General features: G+C 40.0%; 1 protein-coding gene and 1 long non-coding RNA gene across 2 annotated transcripts in view; both read right to left on the bottom strand.

Moving 5' to 3' along the window:
* LOC125316627 overlaps positions 1–11,990 on the bottom strand; it is a 61,008-nt gene extending 49,018 nt beyond the window's left edge. Inside the window, exon 1 of the long non-coding RNA XR_007199749.1 lies at positions 11,893–11,990. This is a non-coding gene — a long non-coding RNA (uncharacterized LOC125316627). The remainder of the gene's footprint in view (positions 1–11,892) is intronic.
* Positions 1–23,691, bottom strand: part of LOC125314691 (putative disease resistance protein RGA3) — a 104,658-nt gene extending 80,967 nt beyond the window's left edge. The window contains exon 1 of the mRNA XM_048277598.1: positions 22,943–23,691. Within this exon, the coding sequence (XP_048133555.1) occupies positions 22,943–23,691 (749 nt within the window). The remainder of the gene's footprint in view (positions 1–22,942) is intronic.
* Positions 23,692–24,032: the final 341 nt, after the last annotated feature.

Genomic DNA, 24,032 nt, shown 5'->3' with positions numbered 1-24,032 from the left:
CATTTACTTTTTTTTATTTTTTCCCCTTTTTCCTCTCTTTTTCTGTTCTGTTCTTTTCTTTTTCTTTTTATTTTTTCTCTTATTTTTTCTGTTTCCTATCGGCGGAGAGGTCGCCGGATTCCCTCGTTTTGGCGGGTGATCGCCGTTTGGAGGTTTGTCCGCATCTCAAGCTCTTGAGGCACGTTTATTCCTCGGTTTTTGCTCCAACCGATCATTAGGATCAGACCCGGAAGTAGTCGAAGAAGATTAAGAAGTAGGAGGCCTTCTCATATGGGCCCTGTTTTTGGCTCTGTCTCAAACCCGAGAGAGAGAGAGAGGAACTACATATGAAAGAGATGGATGGGTCTCCTTTAACTTTGCCCCCCTGCAGATGGATTTTCTAACTTGTATGCAGTTGATCTAAAGTTGTTAACCAAATTAGGGAGGCGCAAGACGGAGAACTCAGAGGAAGACGAAAGAGAGTGAGCTTAACTTAGACCGCATAACACTTCGCCGGCCGGGGTAAGTTGCCCTCACCAACCTTAGCTTGGGCCGCCCTCGCCACGCTCACTCGTTGGTGATGATGGCTGGAGAGGAGAGAGAAAAACGAAAAAGAGAAAAAGAAAAGAAAAAAAGTCAAAAAAAAGTAAATGATGAAAATGCCCTTCGGCCGGACACTTCTTTGAAACAATGAGGACATGCATTTATTTAAAATAAAATCCACTTCATGCCCTTATTTGAAAAAATGAGGGCATTTAATATCCTTATTTGAAATTTTTCCCTTTTAATTATATATATATATGAACAAGACATTGCCAATTACGATTATTAAGCACTAATATTATTGAGATCTTCCTGGATTACACTCACAAAGAAATACACGAATACTTATTCGGAAACAATTGTGGCAGAGAGAAAAAAATAATTAGGAAATGAATCTATTTAAGTGAGTCAACCAATTTGTTTTGATAAGTATAATAAGATGACAATTGCGGTATGATTACTAAATAGAATTGATTATATAATAGTTTACTTTGGACCACAAAAATAAATAATAATTAATTAAAGATTGTTGTTAGATCCACACTTTTAAGATTTTGTAGTTTAATTATCATAGTCACCCAAAAATTATTATGTTAGTGTCATTGGCTAACACTTTTATGGTTGTGGAATTAGCGCGTAAGGCTCTGGCAAGCCAAGCCAGGCCAGCCTTCCTTTCTCTTAGTTATTCCTTAGAACACTTAGGCAAATAACTTGCCCGTATCGAATTATACAACGCCCAGCCTAACTTGGGCATCCGTTATATCGAGCGAGACCAGATTACTCTAAGTATTACAACCGGTTCGACTTGCCAAGACCTCATCAGAGAGCGGCATCAACTCCCGACTAATTTATACATGGGAGGCTAACCTCGTATTTAGAGCTCCTAAGAGTATGTTCTATCTAACCTGTAGCTACTAGCACAAACCGCCCTGACACCGCTCACACGGCCTAATTGCTTCTTCCCTTTTTCATCGCTCACTTATCATGATGATACCACAAGTTTCCCTCCATGGTTATACGAGTATGGAAGAATTTTGCCCATTTGGGACACGGAACAACCGATCTGTGCCATTCTTCCCCACTCAATTCCGCAACGTACCCGTTACAAGATGTTACGTCGCTTCTTTGCGCCTTTTCCTACCATCAACGCCGCCTCCCTTAGGACTTACATGAATGGCGGATGCGTACTCGCAAAACATAATAACTGCTCCATCAATAGCTTCTTTTTATTAAAGGCCATTTGGGCTTCTTCGTTCACTTGCACTTTTTAGTTGTGGCATTTTCAGCCAATTGTACTTTCTTGCAGCACCCTTTTTTGGTCAATTGCACTTTTCAAGTGTGACACTTTTGGCCAACTGTATTTTCTGGCAGCACCATCTTTTCCCTATCGGGCACTTCTCAATATTAGCCAACCATTTGAGGTTTTTCCTTGTTAAAAACATGTTACTAGACCTGTTTTGAGATTCGCTAAATTGATGAAGGAACATTATCCCATTTTAGTGAGGAATCGGTTCTTGCTTGTGCCTCTATTGGCATCCCAGAAGCATGTCGAGGGCTGCACTTTGTCGTAGCTATTTTTGCTTCGACAATTCACTCTTTGCTCTCGTGAGATTGAGAAGGCCATAGATTTTCTCTGACTCGCCCTCCTACTGGAGGGATCATATTCTAATACCACTTGTCACGGGGGGACACTTTTCCAATCGCGGAATTAGCTCATGAGGCACTTAGCAAGCCAAACCGGACCAGCCTTCCTATCTCTTAGTTGTTTCATAAAGCACTTAGGCCAATAACTTACCCGTATTGGATCATACCATATCCAACTTAGCCTGGGCATATGTTGTATCGAATGAGAATAGATTACTCTAGGATACCAAAACAAACAGAGGGAAACTAAGAGCATAGTCTAAAGCAAGTATGATATCCCAAACTTATGGCACTCTGGCCTCAAGGGACCGCTTTTTAGCTTTCGGACATGATTTTAGAACTCATCCGGCGCAATATTAGAATTTCTGATCTACATGATCCACTCTCGTAACTAGTTCATCTCTGGTCGGGATTTAAAGAACAAATCTCACCGAACTTAATCAAGTGAGGGGAGGGCTCCTAGCGGATTCCACACTTTGTTCACTTAAGATCCGGATCGGTCAAAACTAGTACTTTTGTGGCAAGCAGAGAGCATACTTAACCAATCATGTTTGTTAAATTGAGAAAAGGAATCTGACTCTAGGGATACTGCTTTGAAGAGAAGAATAAAGGTTTTAGGGAACCATTGTAGGAAAACTTCACACTGATATAGAGGGAAAGGCGATCTCAATCTGCCCTTCTCTTAAAAAGGGATGCCTTATATAGGCACATTGCATGCTTAGGATGCTCTATAATTGAGCATCTTTGATACTGACAAGTGATCTTTCCACATTGAGACCACTTTTGTACAACACGCGTTTTTGACCATAGATGATTAATCATTACGGACATATAGTATTCACATTATTGCACACTTAAGGTGGACTGAGCTGGATGATGGAGACTAGTCATTATGAAGGGTAATAATTTGCATCATCACCGTCGGAGCTGTCAGGTCCATCTTTTGATAATTTGTAAGCCTTCAATAATTGTCTCTCTTCGTACTTCGAGATCAATCTGTCGGCTTCTGGATCATGAGGAATCCCATGTGAGATTGTAGGAACATCGGTGGAGCTTGATGGGATGTCTTGTCCTGGTTGGACCGGCCGAGGGTAGAGTTCAAAGGAATTCTGGGACAATGGACCTCCCCAAGGATCATACGAACTTTGTGGATCATCAACATTCGTGGAGGACTACGGGCGAGAAGAGTCTCGCTGATTACTCCGAAATTCTTTAAGAGCTGCATATGTCTTGGGATGTGTCTTGGATCTATCCCATGAACAATCGATTGAATAGGGCCACCGATTGAATAGGGCCAAATTTCTGGATGAATGATTTTATTGGCTTGGCACAAAATCCTCTGGACTTCTTTGTGTCGCAACCTAAAATTTAATTTAGGTTAATGGATTATTAGGTTAATTAGGTGAATTAACTAATCTAATACGGACTCTCCCAAGCCCTACCAATTCGCAACTTGGGTTTGATTTTTTTTCTTTTATAGGAGCCGCCACTAATCTTTTTTGGTAGGTAGATTAGATACCTAAATAAAGTACGGGAGAATACTCTATTTTCTGCTAACCGGAGATTTAGGGTTCGGGGACTTGATTATGTTAATTTTTAATTAACACCCTTTCGGTACCATATTTCATGAAAATGCCTTTTCCCGATTGATGATTTGTGATTTTGATTTCCCTTTTTTTATTTTCGGCTTTTCCCTTTTTTTTATTTTTTCGAATTTTTGAATTGAAACAGATGAATTTGAACAAAATTAAACAAAAATGCCCATAATATACCTTTAAATCTGATTTTTCGATAAATCTTCTCATTCCCGAAAATCCGAGCCGGAGCGAGATTTTATCCGCTACATCCTCGAAGATTCGAGCCGGTATGCGGATAAATATATAGACATACAATGTCCCTTCTCGCCAAAGGGTAGAATACGAATTTCTATATTTAAATCACCATCCCATCCCATAAGATCATGGGCGTGGTGTGTGATTTAATTTTCCGACGGGACTAGGCACCAGGGAGCATATATTATAGACAGTTTTGTTTAAAGATGTGCAAATATTTATTGAATTTTTAAAATCCTTAAGGGATTCTGAAAATTTTCAAGGAGATAAGCTCCTATCCACAAAGGATTTCATATCTTTTAAAATAGGAAAGGTTATCTCTTAAGATTTGAGAGAAATTTTCAGATAATTTCCTAGATTTTTTAATCGGGATGCGATCTTATCCAAAATATTCAGATTTTCGAAAAAACAACTCAAATTTGACCACCAGATTATACACAATCATTTAAGATAAAGATTAGGATTCAAAGCATATTAAGTTCAAGCCATGAATATTCTAAGATATAATCGTGAATTCGAAAATATACTTCAGATATGCATGATATCTCCACGAGCATAAAATAATTCAAGCAAGTGTGACAAGGGAGACGAAAACAATCATTGTCCAATTTACCAAAAATTCAACCTTTCCCAACTTGATTTAGATCATAGAAAAATGATGAACAATCCTTTTTTTTTTCAACCACATCACATCGATTCTCCAGATTATTCAAGCAGTTTCAATGATTAAACCGAATTTAGTCAAAAAGGTCTGAATTTTTTCGCGGCAAATATCAATTTTCGGTTCTAGTACAAATCTGATAGGAAAAACTTGAACTTCTCAAATTTTAATTGCAAATCAAATATGTTCATCAAAGTATTGAGACATATATGCAAACCTCCAAGTAAACGAGCATGAATTGCAATAAAAAAAGTTGAGAGATTTACCTTTTCCTAAGCTAAATTTGCAGCGCATAGTCTGAAGATTAGGCCCCAAACCAGCACTTTTTGGGCTTGATTCGCTGCCAAATACTCGAAACAACCTAACACAAGTAGGAACCAAGTTAGACCTTCAAAAATTGGTGAAAGAGGGACTGATCGACCTCAATTTGTGGCTGGAACAGTGGCGCAAAAGGCTGTGACGGGATTCTTGTCTTGATTATGTGCAGCAGCTCGCAAATCCTTCAAAGACGAGGAAACAGCAGCACTTCGTGGCACCAAGATGAGGCAAGGAAGATGGACGGCACTTCGGTTGAATGAAGAACAGATAGCGCAGTGATGGGGTGGCGCAAACAATGAGCTACCGAGCTCTCTCCCTCTCTCTTTTCTCACGTGAATGCTTTGTGTGTGAGCAGAAAAATTGCCGACCCCCCTTTAACCCTAGGCATCAAGATGTATTTATAGAACAAAGGGTTGCACGCAAGCGTAGGGTTTACCGACGACCGTTCGATTCATAAACTCTTATTAGATATCGATCGTCGGATTAAAAATTCTGACTTTTAAGGAGTCATATTTATTAAAAATAGCTAGAATTTTCGTCCAAATGAGAGCTCCCACAAGTTGGACCAAAATCCTAGGCTTTTGTGGGCTCATTTTGTCATTCCAAACCCAATTGGACCTTAACTAATCAAATGGATAATTAATTTAGGCCTTTTTACAATTTTAAGAGCTCAAATGGGCTGTTTTAAGTCCAAAATTATGATGAAAAATTCGACATCCCTTCCGGGCCTCATTCGAAATTTTCAAACTAGTTTGGTCCAGCCGCCTATCAAATTAAGCTCAATTGACCTGACATCCAACCCTAAATGCCATAACATGCTTTTGACCGACAGAAAATAAATGTTCTATGCATGATAAAATTATTTTTGTGAGAATCATTACTAATTCTCATTTTTATGAAATGATAAATGAAAATTAAAATTTAGGTGTCAACACTTTGTAGCCGTATCGGATGTTCACGAAGGGACATACTTTTGGAAAATGCAATGTCTGCCTTCTCGACCATAATCATTCGACCAAGAAAAAGAGGTGGTGGTGAATATGCTTTGCGTTTTTTGATCAAGAAACCCACACAAACAGCTCCCGATTCTCTAGATGTGCACAAATTTCATCCCTAATGGAATTCTCTCTCACACGCACTGTTCACAAGTCATAGCTTCAGAATACTGCACATCTTGTTAACCTTTATGACGAACCGACTATAGAGACAGAAGCCGATGCCAAAGCCACCACGTTTTGCGTTGATTGCTAACGAACGAGATTATTTGGGTCGGGTTCAGCCCAACCCGGAGGCATGGAGAGCCAAGGTCTTGATTCGATAAATCTGTCACGAAAGTACAATTAAGTCCTAAAACTTACAAGAAATGCAATCAAGTCCCCAAACAAGAACATGTTGCATGATCTTTCTTATTTTAGGTTCCAGTTTTGGCATTGTTATACCGTTAATTAGTCACCATGTAATTTCGTTATTAAGTTGTGAGCTCTTCCAAATATCAAGTGCATCAATCACGTTTCTGCATAAAAGTGAAAAAAAGAACCCTTTTGTAAGGAACGAAGGAAATAAATTTGGAGTTTCTCTTGTTAGGAAATCGATCAATTACTTACGGTTTTTAATTGATACGTATATATAATCAATTAACTCCTTGTATTTTCATCGCGCTTCATTTTACAAGATATAATGCTCCATTGACGAAGCAAATGTTTATGAGCTATTAATAGGAAAACCGTCAAAAAAATCATGAACTTATTACATTGGTGTGTCCTAAAACCTTTATTGGTGCGTCCTAAACTTTTTATTGGTACCAATTCAGTACTAAACATTTTGCATTGATCCAATTCAGTCCTAAATTTTTGCATTTGTGTCAATTGAATCAATCCAGCCAATTTTGACCGGGAATTGCCGACATGGACATCAATTGTCCTAAGTGACCGTTATACGGCTGACGCCGACATGGATATATTTTTTAATATTATTGTAATAATTTTAAATAATTTTAACAAGTTTTTGGTTTTTTCTTCTTTTTCTTTTCTTGCATTTTTTTTTATTGATGGTCGTCGGCCACAACAAAGGGCCGCGAGCCTCGCCTAGTGATCGGCAAGGGTCATCGGCCCTTGTCATCTCCCAATAAAAAGAAGCGAGTGAAAAGAAAAAGAAGAACAAAAAGAAAAAATATTCATAATATTTAAAGATAATTAAATAATATTAAAAATTATTCACGTTAGCACCGGTTATGCCACTTAGGACAACCGACGTCCATGTCGGCAATTTCCGCCCAAATTTCATCGAATTGACTCAATTGGCACAAATACAAAAGGTTTAAGACCGAATTGGCACAAATACAAAAGGTTTATGACGGAATTAGCACTAATAAAAGATTTAAGACTGAACTAATATCAACACAAAATTTAAGATTGAATTACCACTAGAAAAAAATTTATGACTAAATTAACACCAATACAATGGGTTTAAAATTTTTTTGACACTTTTCTCGCTATTTACATGGGTTAATCAATCACCTTGGTTCATGTGAAGACTAGAATGCACGAGATTTAGACATGTGACGGAATCAGAAAAACATCTTCCATTCCTATTCTTCTTGAAGGAATCGTCAACGTGTGCTTTCAAGGATCCGGCGATAAATGCTGTCACAATCGAGAAACAAGAAATTCTTATGTTGCCAACTCCGAGTGTTTGTCTGATATCTTCTTGGGGCAACTTTCACTTAAAAGAAAACTCATTTCTTTGACAACCTTCATGTACCTCGTGTTTAGTTTCTTCTCTATACCAACAACGAAGGATAATACAAATATCACTACTATATAACCACGTAATGTGAACTTCATCAAGACCCAGCTCGCTCAAAATCGATAATACCAAGTAACACTACTAACGGACACACAATGGTCACCAGCATGGGTCCCGAACATGACAGAGCAATCAAATTGAGAGCATTCGACGAGACGAAATCTGGGGGCAAAGGCCTCGTGGACGCCGGGATCGCCCAAGTCCCAAGTCCCCCGCATATTTGTTCGGCCGTCCGACGGCGTGGCCTGCGGTGAGGATCACGCGGACATCCCAGTGATGGACCTAGGACATGCGAATGCGGGCCCCACCAGTCATAATGAGACGGCGCGGAATATCGGGAAAGCACTCGAAAAATGGGGTTTCTTCCGGGTGATCGACCATGGGTTCCGTGAGAGCCTCTTGGAGGAGGTGATAGAGGGGTCTCGCAGGTTCTTTGCTCTTGGGGATAAGAATGCATGTTAGCAAAAGCAAGGAGAAGAAGAGATTGAAGGATTCCATTCAATTCCTGCAGCAGTATTATTAAAGAAAGGGATATGTTACTAGCTTATAGGAGAGGCAAATAAGGCATTTACTTCACAACTTATCCATTGACTTTTGAAGAGGTCTTTTTATTGAGAATCATTTTAACAGGGGTGGCAATCCTCCAAAACTCTTCGACAGATAGTCTATATTATGCTTTCTCAGAGAAATGCTATATTGCAATATGAATCTGACACACAGCCATCGTGCTTGAAAAAAAAGGTGGGAAGAAGTTGATATAAGATCAAACATACAACTCAACCTTATATCCAAAGTTCTATTTCAGACACACATAGACTGCGCCTGGTATAAACTCCTAAAGCAAAAAGGACCATTATAATTTACTACTGCTCCATGCATTAGAGCTTAAGAAGAGGCAAACGATTGTCAACAAGATGCAACAAAATCTGCAAAAAAGCATTAATCTCAGCAAATTTAAGTTTGTCATTACATTAATTGAAGATCTTAAAGGTCCTTTTTTGGAGTTATCTTCAGCTACAGCAATGGTATACTACTTGTCAATCATAGGGAAAAAAAAATGATGAACCGAAGTTAAATCAGCCAATGAACCACAAGAAAAAATGAAGAAAGAGCATGGGAAGAAACCATAATACCAATTCTCTATTTATACTCGACCATATATTCATGCATCCACTTACAATACAGAGATCATATGAAATGCATAAGCGGAAAAACCAATAGTAAAATCTTCGTGGATATAAGCAACTGAACATAATGAAAGCAAAACAAATAAGTACCGCGATTGTCAAATGTCTCTGGCACCACAAGAACGGCAGAATACATATTCCATTCAGATTGAGGTATATGCAATTTCACCACCAACATCCAGTCCCAGAGAGTATGCAAATCCTCATACACCTGTGAAGAAAAATTATAGGGATGAGCAAGATCTTACCATATCATTCTTTTTCTACTTCACCATATCCATACAACTATCGTATCACGTAGCAAATGCATGCAATACTTTATATTACAGGTGTTTTGTTGGATGGTTAGAATTGATTCCTGATGAGGCTACAGATACCAACAAATCTAACTAAGCAATGTACTTAATGTGTACCTCCAAGGAGTGAAAGAGTGGAACTCAGTAATAATCAGACAGCAACTTCTTTCAACGAGTAATATTTAGGGTATCTCACCTGCTGCACAGGATAGTCTTGCGAAATGTTAAAATGACCTCTTTGGATAGGACGGCGGAAGCAGTAAGGCTCTGTGGGTGATATTTTCAGAGCTTCCTCACCACAAATGAATGGTCTGTATTTACGTTGACCTAAGTCCATATCCCCTCCCTCATGTTGGGCCAACGAAGTACTAGGCAAGTCTTTATCCTCTGAGCTATCTGCAAAGCAGAGGTGCAAGTCATATACAAAAGCACAGACTAAAGACTTTCTGCAGATTCAATGTCAGCATGAAAAATAATCATACTGCATTACGCAACTCGTGTATGAAAAACAACCTTGACAATGCCTATAGCTTCGCAACAATAAATGCAGGTGACACATAGTTGGGGGAGGGGTTGTGGAGGAAGATTGCTTCCACTTTTCACTCTTTAGGTCATTTAGCAAGCTTCACTATTTACAAAATGCCAAGACCTTTGCTATTAGCTGAAAGCCAGCTCCACATATCCTTGAATAAACAAGACAATAATGAAAGACAACCCATTACCTTATCAACTCCATACATCCTTAGACAAACAAAGGCACCGATACAACCAACAGAACAATTTTAGTAGACTGACTACAGGCTAGGAGCATTGAAGCTGGATGCTTCTACTCAAAAACATTAGCAGCTACAGCTGCTTTTGTACAGGAGGCAGAACTATATAGTATGCTCACCGGAGAAATAATCAGAACAAGCATTTGCGTCAAAATTAGCTTCAGACACAATTGAAGGTTGACGGTCAGAAGTTCCAAACATTGACAGGGTGCACCATCCTGCTAGCTATCTACATTTTGGACGACAGCTTCTCAACGTGTGTTACTTAACACCCCCGATACTCCAACTTAGAGACAAAACAATCATATGGAATTTTTAGTTTATATCTACCTCACAGTTTCTCTACTTAGTTCCAAAATGACATAGAGACGATCACCTTTTCAGGGTAGAGTCTCGTTATCCTAGGCATCTAGTATATTGGAGACATGCTCCAGCCCAGATAAAAGCTAAAAATCTTATATTGTTATGACAATTCAATCAACAGAAGCCTATACTACATCAAATCTTAGACAAGGGAATATAAGTACTATGTTGCCATTTTTCTTTGCATAGACAAAGCCGTCCATGATCTGACAGCACAGTTTCTGATTGTATGACATATCAATAAGTAGAAGCAGATAACATAAGTAAGAAGAGAAAGGTAAAAGGTCTGAGCCATAGTGAAGCCAATTAACTCAGAAAAACCATTAGCCAATCAATAGAAAAAAATAGTTATTCTATAGACCTGCTACCAGAGTCAAACTTTGCCTCTCATACACATCCGTCCAAGAAAAGACTGAATCTTTCCTACCATTCTGTCGATTATAAGCGTCAACACGTCCCATCTGTATAACAGGAAAGTCAGTTTTTCTTTCACTTTGCCTGACACAATCACAAATGAACTCCAATAACAAATATCATGAAGAAATTAGAAACTGAAGAATGCAAAACAATACAAAAAAAAGGCAGCAAAGGACAATCAAAAACAGATCCTTACATAGACACATAGACATCCTAGTTTGGGCAGACTTCCATTTTTTCTGGGCGGCCCTGGGTGATTTAATTTTATTTATTTATCAGGGAGCAGGAACTGAGCTCTGACAGTACTTAAATTCGGGAATATACTGGATCCAAGGATGCAATGACTCTGCAGTCTCCTCTTGGATGACAATGCAGTATAGATTCACACAGAACAAGAGGAGAAATTTTTAAGTTGTCAAGATAAAGGCATTAAAAATCTTTCAAGTCCTTCAATAACCATCAAAGAGAGGACAATGTGCTCGTAAAGACCAAAACAGTTCATTATCTTGAATACCTCATGAAGAAAACAGAGAACAAGTTGAGAGAATTGCCTTAAAATACTGAACCTTCGAGTAGCCAACTCAAATGAGAGAACAAAAAGATAATTGGACCATGAAAACAGTGAAGTTCAACCAAGAACGGAATCTTTGAAGATGAAGTTGGGACTTAATCTGCCATATCATTTTGAAGATTAAGCAGAAGCGATCGAGCAGCTCAACCAAGAACGGAATCTCCATACCTTGCGCTGGAAAGAGCTGCTGTTCGTGACCTCCTCATCCAAGAACGGAATTTTCAACAATGATGCTATCTGGGGTACGCTAATCCACATGTTAATTCTGAGAAAAATTCAAAAACATTCGAGGCATTTCACACGTCACAACTAAAAACAAACAACAGAAGTCAACTCACAATATCATAAGCCTTCTCTCACTCCATGTGTTGTGCCGTCGTAACTTGAGAATTGAGCATCTAAAAACTCCAAAGCAACAACAAACCATCAATTCCGCAGTGCCAAAACCAGACACGCACGAAAAACCAAACGGTGAAAAAGGAAATCATGAAACGTGGTCGGACCTGATCTTGCACGTTTCGCTTGGGCACCTGGCTGGTGTACCGGGCGATGCAATGAGGGGCGGTGAAAGGCGCGTCCTGCTGAGCGAGGCCCACTCTGGAAAGCAAGGAACGAGCGCGTTCAAGCTAAGGTCGAGCGAGGCGGTTACTATTCGATTCGGCTGAAGAGAGGGGTGGGAGCACCAGGGTTGATGACGACGAGATTGGAGCCTCTCTCCGAGACGAGCTGCGAAGGAATCGCCATCTTCAAATAATCCTGGAAAAAGGAAATGCGACAGGTTCAGTGAAGAAGCTCAACCACTGGAGCAGTCATCAGAAGAGAGAGAGAGGGGGGTAGGGAGGGAGATCACCATGGCGAAGCGAAGCGAGGTCGAAGAGCTTTCTCGTCAGTCTCTCTGGCTCTCTCTCAAGTCAGAACTAAACTGGCAACTGACAGAAGATGACGCCCCCAGCGACGACGTTTTGATTACTGACGAACGAGGCTTGAACATAGAGAGAAACAAAAGATTATTTGGGTCGGTCCAGCCCAACCCAGAGCAGAGGAGAGAGAGCCGAGGTCGTTGATCTAAGGAAAAATTCAAAATAGAGCTTCAGTCTCATTTTCTCAAATAAAAATTTAAAATAAATATTATTTTAAATATGGGTCTAAAGTATTATGTTTATTTCAAAGAAAGAAGGACCCACAAGAGCATTTTCATCATTTCTTTTTCTGATTCTTTCTCTCTTTTTTGTCTCATTTCTTTTTTTTTTCTTCCTTTGTTTGAGGTTGGCGACCCTCACCCGACCCTCGTCGGCCACGGCGAGACGTCCCTTGTGGCTGTTAAAGGCGGCCTCGCCTCTTGGCAAGGCGAGGCCAAGAGAGGCAATTTCAACAATTTTGTCGCTGAGTTCTCTATAGAAGCGGTCGACAATCCCGAGGGGCCACATTTAGTCGAGAAGGCTAGAAGGAAATCGGTAATCACCACTTCTGGCGATGAGGACGACAAGCCTCAAGTCTCGCAAGAGGTAGTCGCGGCGAGCCCAGGAGGTCGCCAAACCCCAACCATGGCAATGTTGGGGTCGTGTGATCTCTGTAAGCCTCGCGATGAATAGATCTAGAGCAGCGATGCGATAAGGGAACTAGAAGAGGTGTTGAAATTTCCCTTTTTCTATGGTCAAAATTTTCCCTTCGCTTGCAAGAATTTTACAAGAGTCCTCTAAGTTGTCTCTATGAAAGAGAAGATAAACAAGCATTGCCCAGTAGAGGTAAAAAGGCGAGGAAATTTTTTTCCTTTGAAATTTCCCCTAGATTCAATTTTGTGATTTTACTCCAGTTATTTCACCAAAAATAAATGAGTTGAAAAAAAAATTAAAATTAATAATCATTTGTATAGCTGTGGCTAAATATGTTTTAAATGATGAACCTTTTTATTAATTAATATTTGTAAGCGACACAAGTGGTCATTTTCAGAATATATGTTTGAATTTTTTTAAATAAACGCACATTTATTTATTTTTTCTTCAGAAGATCATAACACAAGGAATTGAAATCATTCATTCGTGAACATGCATAGATTACACACGTCGACGTGTACTGGTTAAGGTTCCATTCACGCATTCCATGGCACACGCAACTTGGGCGGCACATGTGATTTGTATAGTGAAAGAAAAACCATATGTTAATGATATCAACACGTAAGAAAATAAAATGAATAAATAATAGATCTCTAAGTAGCTTCAAATATGTCGGTGTACATATTATTATGATTTGAGAGGTTTTTTTTGTCAACCACATAACCTAGAAGTATCGCGACATTGTAATTATTTTAATTTAATGTTGCGGTTGGATTTTACGAAGAGTATGTATTTATTTTGATGTCAAAATATCCAATATTGGGCTGCTCAAGAGAGTATGCAAACCTAAGTAGTAATCGGATTATTTCGGTTTTAGAACTTTTCTCAAGGATAGTTACTCATGGTTTTCAGTAAATATATTTTAGACAAATAATTAATTTCTTTATATTTTTCATCATGCTTCATTATATTAAATACAATGTACGAAACTCGAGTTATTCGCCTACTTTTCAATTGAATCGGCCGGAATAGGGGTTGAACACTCTGAAAAATGAAAGTGCCTGGTTCTTTGTTCGGTCATCTAAAGTGAGCTAAATGTGTGAGATATTTCTCATATAAGTTTCATAGCATATAAGCTTGCATCGAGTCTCAATCAATGAGACGAATCGGTAGGATGATCCTCAACTATATTGATCATTTTCACCAGCGGAAACCTCAAAGGTGCACAGTCCCCTTTTTTGAGGTTAAAAAAAGGGTCTTCGTCGACGATTGACTTTAGTTGTTCCCCCGCAAGAAGCGGACGGGGCCAACAACTAAGGGCACGAACCATATCGCTTCAAACAATTCTTAGACAGTTGTAAAAATTGCAACTCACCCACTTTCCTTTCCTCGTTCTGTCCTTCTTTCATTTATCGAAAAACCCTTCTCCAGTCATTCCAAAATAGGAAAGATATAATTTTTTAATGAAAGAATCAACTCTTATTTCAAATCAATTTCTAAAAATTCCCATTTTCAGTTCACGCCGGAGACAGAGACGAAGTGGCGGAGGCGGCATATTTGAGCTTGGTAGGCTATGGGCGAGGGCTCTTGATAGTGCGAAAGAGAGGGAGTGGCCTTGGAGGTGACGGGTCGGAGGCATCGGTCTAAGCCGGGGAGGCCATCAGCGGGGGCTCCTTGGAGCGACGAAGAGAGGGAGTGGCTCCTGGAGGTGACGTAGTGGAGGCATCAAATCTAAGCATGGGAGGCCATCGGCGGGGGCTCTTGGGAGCGACAAAGAGGGAGTGGCTCTTTTAGGTGACAATTAGGGTGTCAATGGTAATTCATTTTAATTTTATATGCTTGAACCGAATCAAAACTCGTCTCGAATCAAGTTGAAGTGAAAGACTCAATTTGATTTGGTTCGGTTTTCAGTTTTCAGTTTGATTTTCTGATTTTTATTTTTATTTTTGTTCTTTCTTTTCTTTTGTTTGAGATCTCTAGTGCTTTGTTGCGCGTATGTTGATTCAATTTCTCCAAAGAATGTTAATGATGGTTAAGATAAAAGCACGCCTTTCCTTCCCCTGTCTCCTCTTGAGTTTTGTCCAAAACTGTTTTCCCCTTTAATCTCTCTTTTTTCCTCAGATTTACTAGTAAAAAAATATTGAATTAGTCCGAGCATTGACAGCAGAGACGGGAGCTTATGCCACAGACGACGACATTTTCCCCCCTTAATTGTCGACCAACGAGGTTTCAACTAGGAAGTACCGATATTCTCCGGGGGCTTTTGTGTTGTGTCTTGTCGTGTCGTGACCGACACTCTTCGACATAGGATTGACACGTGGTGAATGCTCTAGAAATGCCAGCAACGTGCAAGTCTAACATCTCGACGTGCTATTTCAACATGCATGGGTCAATTTTAAGCATTTTCAATAAATTAGAATATGAATTTATCAAATTTGTATATACTTAAGTCATATACCCAATTACCACAAAATTAATATACCCAATCAACCAAAAAAACCAAAAAACTAATCGTGCATCCCTACAAAAGAAGAAGAAGAAGATGATGAAGATGTAGTAGCAGGAAGCAGCTCATACCGCTAATATTTTAATATACACATGATAATTTATCACGTATATATAAAAATTATTTAATATATAACATGTCCCAACATGTCGAAATTTTTTATTTTTTGAGAAATGATGTGTTAGTGTTTTGGGTCGTGTCGTCTCGCATGTCCATGTCGATGCTAGTTAGGGTTTCAACACAAGAGAAACAAAAAATTATTTTGGTCGGTTTAGTGACTCCAGTCCAACCTAGAGGCATTGGGAATTATCCAATTTTTTCATTTGAGGCTCCATTTCGTGAAAAAAAGAGAGTCAAAAAATACTTTCCTAAAAGTTATCTCTAATATTTCTTGTAAAAATAAATGAACTAAAAATACTTTTATCGTCCATGAATATATTTAGGCATAAATTATTGGTGATAATCAAAATATTTTCTATTGATTAAATACTTTAAAGGATATAAGAGATTATTTTTTGAAAAATATTTTATAGAACATTCATTTTTTACAAAATGAACAAATTAATCTTCGTTTATTTGGTCTCTCCATTTATTTTGTAGAAAATAAATGATTGCAAAATATTTTCTTAAAACTAATTAATTGTATCACCTGAAATGATCTATCAATAAAAAATATTTTCATTATTGACAATAATTATGACTAAATATTTTCATGAATAAATTAAATAATTTTTATCTGTTAATATTTGTAAGCGATACAATCGATCATTTTTAAATAATTATTTTCAAATCATAATATTTTTCACAAAGACAAATTTACACTTGACTTTTCTTTAAGATTGTCAAAACACAAAAATGTGGTATCCTTTATTGATCTTCATGCATACGTGTGAATCACACGGCCCGATGTGTACCGGTTAAGTTTCCATTCATGCATAGGGATGGCGGATGCAACTTGGCGACGAATGTGATTTGAACACTGAATTTACCAGCAATAAAATTAGATACTTAACAGTTAATTTTGAGTTGTTATGAGTACTAAACTACTAGTTGAACTCTGGTTCTTTGCACGAGCTTATACATAGTTTTGTTTATAATTTAGTTGGAATTTTGGAAAAAGTATACAAGTTTAACAAAACTCTATATTTATGATATTGACAAACGAAAATATATTGAAAATTTGTAAGTAATGCATCTCTAAGTAGCTTCAAACATGTTAGTGTACATATTCGGTGTTTTGTGTAAACTACATAATAGGAGCATTGCAACATTGTGATGATTTTAATCTAATTTTTCGGTTGGATTTTTCATGAAGATTTTGTATTTATTTCGAAGTCATGATATCCAAAATGGGGCTGCTCAGTAGAGTTGGCTAATCTAAATACTAATTGCATCATTGTGTTTCTAGTACTTTTCTCAACGGTAAAATATGCGTACATGATTTTTTTTTTAATTTGGATTATTAGTTATTAATTCATGAGCTACTCTGGGTTTTGGGTGGAAAAAGAACTCTCGAGTAAGTAATGAATGAAATAAATTTGGATTTTCTCTCGTGAGAAAATTCGTTTATTACTTATGGTTTTCAATAGATTTATTTAAATAACTAATTGATCTCTTTTTGTACTTGATCATGCTTCATTATATTAAATACCATGTTTAATAGTTAAGCAAACACCTATGAGCTCTCTACATGTCCTATAGTTCCATTTCATGTTTGTTTGTATAAAAATGAGGATGCACAAGATTTAGACACGTGACGTAATCGCTGAAGTCTATTCCACCAATTATCACGCAATAACCCCCCTTGAAGTACGTTCTTGTGAATATTGCGCAAGTGGGGTTTCTTCCGGTTCCAGGTGATCAACCATGCCCGAGAGCCTCTTGGAGGAAGCGATCAACGGGTCGCGCAGATTCTTCGAGCGGGAGATGGAGGCCAAAAGAGAATTTTTTTTTTTACACTATAGATCTTATGAAAAGGGTCATATACAACCGCAACATGGGTCATTTCAATCCAGCCGCTGCTGATTGAAGGGACAGTATATTCTGCATTCATCGGACTGAAAAGATATTAAAATACTATTAATAATTACCCCGTCGGTGCCGGCCTCGCCGCGTAGGACATCTATAGTCCATATCGGTGATTTCCGATCAAAATTCACGGGGATAGACTAAATTAGCACAAATGCTAAATATTTATGACTCAATTGCCCAAAAAGAAAAAAGGAAAAAAAGGATTGAAAGGCACAACTATAATAGGTTTAGAACTTGTTTTGGTAATTCTCCCATAGAGTAGGTATTGACCACTCGTGAAATGAAAGTGTCCAGTTCTTTGTTCGGTTAGGTGAGGCAATTGCTATCATTGAATGTGTACAAAGTTTCTCGCTTAAATTATATCCACCCGTCATAGCGCTTATAATCTTGCATCTAGTCGCTATCAATGAGACGAATCAATAAGATAATCCTCAATGATTGATCATTTTCACCGACGGGAACCTCGGAGGTTTTTCGTTATGGTCTTTTTGGGTAGAAAAAAGGATGTTCCCTCGACAGTTGACTTTATTCGCGTTCTTGCGGTAGTAGTACCAAACTTTTGCACCCGAGTTGATACAAAATACCAATACCCTTTATCGTGTTCTCTAGGAGTCCGTCCAACCATACTTTGAAGGCAGCTCTAGTTCAATTCTCTCATGCATCGCAATATCTGCGGCAGAGAAATGCTAATAGAGTACTCAAAGCATGTGATGAGACCGGGCTATCATCTGTTTGAGCTCTTATCGGAAGGGCTAAGACTCCACCTAAATCACTTGAAGGAGATGGAGTGTGCAAAGGGACACTCGATCATGTGCCACTACTATCCGCCATGCCCCCAGCCTGAGTTGACCCCGGACGTGACAAAGCATTCAAACACCGACTTCCTCGCAATTCTCCTTCAAGATCAAATTGGAGGACTTCACTTCATCGGAGCGAGAGCCATTGGATCGACGTTCCTCCAATGCCTAGAGCACTAGTGATAATCAGGGGAGATCTTTTGCGGGTAAGTAGCTTCGGCCAGAGATCGTCGTCCATTTCCGAGATTCTCTTAAACTATATTTTGATTGGTCCGCACACTGCGATCCTCTTCTTGCCTATGTTCTTGTACTCTCTCATATCCTAAGCCGGTTGAAGAGCTCTTCAGAATTCAGGAAGTAAATTAACATGGCATCTTCCCCGTAGCAATATGACATTGCGCCTTCCCAATCTGTACTTTTCTTTGGTAAGAAAAATCCGTGTTTGTCGTTCCCAAATGGCTTGTGCATCAAGTATCCTACTGAGCTATTTGACTCATCTAAACTTGATTCTACCTTCGCTAGATCCCGCTAGCCTCATATTGACAGGTTCAAAATTGTCTAAATGAAACAGATGTATGTTGCAAACAATGTTTTTCACGGAAGTGGTTAATGTGAATTCTAGATATTCTACAGTAGGTTTTTATGAACGTTGAGATTGCAATCATACTAGTACGTAGAAACTGTGTTTCTTCATTTCTGACCTAAGAACGGAAGGACCGAGAACGTTTCACTAATTGTTGCGTTCGCAGCTCCCAACAAACAGCCGATTTAAGAGTGTCAAGCATTGAGTCGGGGCAAACAAGAGAGGCCCGAGAGTGTCGGCGGCGTGCTTCTTGGGCGACACTCCACGGCTGTATGGAACCATCAAGGAATTACTATCGCGAGACAACCCACCAATTTGCAAGGAGACTACGCTTCCAAACTACACCGCCCATTACATTTCCAAAGGCCTAGATGGAGCTTCTGCACTTCCCGATTTCAAGTCAGAGACCGTGTAAATTTGTAAAGGTGGTCTTATTGATATCTGTATTTGAAGATAAAAGTTTGTCCATCTGTTGATCTATGTAAAACAACCAAAGAACAGGATTGCCTTTTTTCACCGCTCGGTAACCGAAACTTATCCTGCTCCATTTGACAGAAGCAACACAACTCTCAAAAACAAAGATCATTCTCTAAACAAAAGCGGAACCAAAAGAGAGCACAAAGTAGAGGGAGAGGAAGCTCAACACATACCGATCTAAGATCGAAGAAATATGTTATCAATAGGTGAAATCGTGCCGAATACTGTGTATGAAAATTACAACACTAATCCACCGCAAGAAAAGTTGCGCTTTTGGGAACATTTCTATTTGGTTCAGCTTCGAATTCCACTTTGTGCGGCTAGGATAAACAGTTGCCAGCCTCCAACTCGCTCGATGACAATAACTAGAATCAACCACATGGCAAAAATCTATGTACACTTCCCAAATTTTCTATGAAACAGTAGGTTTTCATTAAGATGGGATATATCCGAAATCCAAATGATCTAATTAGCATATTAAGATGATGCAAATGTGGATCCAAGGGCTAAAACGGCATCAAATTGTCATGTCATCTATCAATGTCAACTCTGTCCTAACAACTCTCCTTTCCATAAATTGCAAAACTTGTGTACTAGCTGCCCCATCCCCCAAAGAATCGGCCATTATTAAACATCACCGTCATTTTCTCAGCAAGTGGTAGATCACATGATATGAGTCATATCATGCATTGCGATATCTCGGCTATAAAGAAACCGCTCATATCATGTGTTGCAATGTCTCCATAACATTCAATTCATAATCCAAACTCATCTCCGATAGATTTACATTCACAGTGAAATTGAATTGCGGTTTAGAGAGAGAGAGAGAGAGAGAGAGAGAGAGAGAGAGAGAGAGAGAGAGAGAGAGAGAGGAACAATGCCTACTATTGATTTGGCCTCCGACTCCAGTGAGCAGAGCTACAACAGAGCAAGCGATGACTCAAAAGCCGACGTCAAAGGCCTTGGTTGACACTAGGATCACCGAAATCCCCAGAATTTCTTCATCCGATCGCGGAAGACATTCGAAGACAGCTCCAAATCGAGCGACGGCTCCAAGAATCTCAGCGTCCCAATCATCAACCTCGGGGAAATCGACCGCGACCAGACCAAGAGGAAGGAGGCGATCGAGAGCATGCGATGCGTGTCAGAGACGCCGGGGTTCTTCTAGCGATTCGGTCAGCCGTGATGGAGATGAAGGAGGGAGTGAGGAGGTTCCATGAGCAAGACGACGAGGCAAAGAAGGTGTTCTACCCGCGTGACATGACGAGGAAGGCGATGTACAGCAGCAATTTCAATCTGAACATGACATCGGTGGCGAACTAGAAACTGGAGAGACGCTTTCTTCTTTTGATAAATATGCACTGCGAATATGGTGAAGAGAAATTAGTTAACGGAAGAAGTAAATAATTGAAAGGAACACATGATAGGTGATAGTCTTTTCACCTACCTGCTATGCTAATAGTCGGATTCATCCACTTCATCCTCCCAAAAAATGACTGGAATGTGCGCAAGCCGTGGCCATTCCTCATGGCGATTCTTTTCCCGAATGGGACAACTAATGATCCTCAATTCCTTCAAGTGTGTGAGGTTGCGCATCTCAAATGACAAATGCTCCAATTTTTCACAATCAGATAATACAAGCTTTTCGAGCAAAGAGAGATTTCCAATCCATTCCGGCAAACTCGATCCCCAATATCGATGAATCTCAAGAGATTGCAGAGTCTTGACATGTTGAATCCCCCCAGGTAATTGCATCAAATCGGTGATCTTAAGAACACGTAGGTTCGTGAGGAATGGCCATTGGGTGTCATGCTGGTCTTCTTCGCACAATAAATCGTGTCCTTCACAATTGATAACGCGGAGTTCCCGAAGCGAGGAAAGGTGGCAACCATCGAGGCTCGTGAGCTCGAGATTATTGGCCGATCGGAGCAGAGTCTCGAGCATCGGGGACTCCACATCGCTACCCTCAAGAGACAGACTCTTTAGTTTAGAGAAAGGGGTGAATGTGGATCCCCCTGCGGCTTCTGACGGGCAATTTGGATCGGGCTTTATTTCCAACATTTCCGCGTCACATATGGTCAAGTGCTCCACCTGGGGGAATGATGGCACGAAATTCAACTCGGAACAGCCCCATATTTTCACGGACCGAAGTTTTGGGAAGGATGACCGGTGATGCTTTTGATATGCTGTCATTAGTTCCCTACTTCTCCACCATCCCTTCAGCATGCTGCATTCCACTAGTTCCAATCTCTCAAGAGATGGGAAGAAGGTGCGTGCAGTCTTAGATTGCCCCACGTCACTTGTCCGTTGAACGAACTCCAACGCATCCAAGCCCCGGAGCATCAACGTCCTTAGGGTGGTAGGTGGATCACCGACTCACAACCAAAAATAAGCAAGTATCGAAGGTTGACCAATTTCCTCAAATCTCTTGGAAATGTTTTAAGGTAACTACATTCAATGAGTTCAAGGAACTGCAAATTCACCAAATCCATGATTGAATCCGGCAAACTCTGAATAGACTCGTTTTCAGCAATACGAAGATACCTTAAGTTCTTCAACTTTTCAATGGAGGAAAGAGGGAGAGGAATATCTACATCGTCTAAATGCAACACTCGACAATGTTTACCCTTAGAGAAAACTCTGTCGAAGTTGAGTACATGCCATTCACCTTCCAAGAAGATTAGCGTCCGCAATTTGTGTAGATCAAGCAGAGACATCATTTTCTCTTCAGAGAAAAATTCTGAAGTAAATGAGGCATGTCGAATTCCTCTATCATTATGTCCTCCCTTAAAATTAACAATCTTGCATTCACCTCCAGCAACTTTTTGGGCAAGATCGTGCATGAGATCATGCATCTTGAAAGCTGTGACCTCGCCATCCTCGCCTTTTTCATCAACATCGAGGAATGACTTGCACAACAGTTCTGACAAGTACATGTCTGCGACCTCTTCAAGGTTATCCTCCCCGTTGCGTGACTCAATAAAGCCTTGTGCCACCCAAAGATGTATCACCATCTCTTTATTGTAGACATAATCTTTCGGAAACAATGAGCAGTATGCAAAACAATGTTTCAAGCTTGACCAGAGATGATCGTAACTGAACTTGAGGACTTGCATAATTCCATCATCAGCCTCATCGATTTCTCGTATTTCTGGAAGTTCACGCACCTTGTAGCGGAGCCATTCATCTTTCGTTTTGCCGTACAACAGGCCTCCCACAGTCCTAATGGCAAGGGGAACCCCAGCGCATTTTGTAACTATATCTCCACCTATCTTCTCCAGTCCCGGGTCTGATGATTCTGCCCCATCTCCAAAAGCCATTTTCTTGAATAGGTTCCACGACTTATCTTCAGATAAGCCACGTAGAACATGGATAACTGATCTCGCATCCGTCACCTTTGCTACTCTGTGGCTACGAGTGGTTACAAGTACCTTGCTTCCCCGTAAACCACCCTCTAGCCAATCTCCAAGTTTCAACCATTTATTCCGATCTTCATTACACAAGTCATCCAAAATAAGCAAGTATTTCTTCATACTTAGTGTCTTACGAAGAAGATTCAGCAATTGGTCTAAAGTCTTATTCTCAAGATCTTGACAGCCCGCTGACTTAAGAATATCTTTGATAATCGAATTCACATCAAAGACATCAGATACACACACCCACATCTTAAGCTCAAAGTGTTGTCGAACCTCCCCATCGTTGTACACTAGTCGTGCAAGTGCGGTTTTTCCAAGACCTCCTTTACCAAAGATGGCAACAAATGACAAGCTCTGGCTAGAGGAGGAACTCAACAAGAGTTGCTTGATCTTCTTTTTGTCCTCTTCTCTACCAATTATTTTTTCATCAGGCGAGGGATGTTCGGGTTTCTTTCCTCTCCCGATGGCCACTGTTTCCTCCGGATGCCGCTCTAAATTTAATAAGTTACTATCTTTTTCAATCTCATCCAGTGTCTTCCTAAGTTCCTGAATCTTATTAGCCACTTTGAGGCGCTGTGCGAGCTGATTCGATTTAGAGAAGAAAATGCGTACCGATTTCGACATCTTGTTTCCGGGAGTGACCTTCCGCCTCAGATCTTCAGTCGCGACATCGTCGAGCAAGTCCTGGACGTCGTACAGCACGTCCTTGAGCCTCTTGAGCCAGAGCTTGACCTGCTCCTTGTCCCATTGCTGCTTCTCGGCATCCAAAAGCACAGCACGGATGGCCTGGACGGTGTGCTCAAGGCTTCGAAGCCCGTCCTTGGCACTGCAGAGCAACTTGATTTGCCGAAAAACAAAGGAGCCTGCAGGCTTCGCAATTTCAGTGGCGAGGCTTTTCAGTGTGTCGGTGGCAAGGCTGAAGAGCGCTGCTTCCGCCATTTCCGAAAGGCAAAAGCAGGGGTTGAGGAGGGTTTGAGAATGCTGTTGTTTGGAGACGATTTGGTGGCGCCTCACGATCAACTTCAGGCACGAATGTATAGCAAGGCATCGTGTAAGATAGCATAACTCCATGTTACTTCATGCTCAGTTAATCCACCAGACGAAATGGCATAACTTGCAACAGAGAAAAAGAATAGCGTGGATCAGTTGTTTCTTCGTGCCAAAGCCCAATTGGCTAAATCCACCCCTCAATTGGCTTCATTTACACCCTTGACGGTTAGAATAACAGAAATACCAAATCCGAGTTGCTCTCCCCGAATATAGAGGTGGCAAAATGCGAC

This window comes from Rhodamnia argentea, chromosome 1 (genome assembly GCF_020921035.1).
Source record: "Rhodamnia argentea isolate NSW1041297 chromosome 1, ASM2092103v1, whole genome shotgun sequence".
Lineage (NCBI taxonomy): Eukaryota > Viridiplantae > Streptophyta > Magnoliopsida > Myrtales > Myrtaceae > Rhodamnia > Rhodamnia argentea.
The sequence above is the reverse complement of the archived record's forward strand: the minus strand, read 5'-3'. Positions and strand labels throughout refer to the sequence as shown.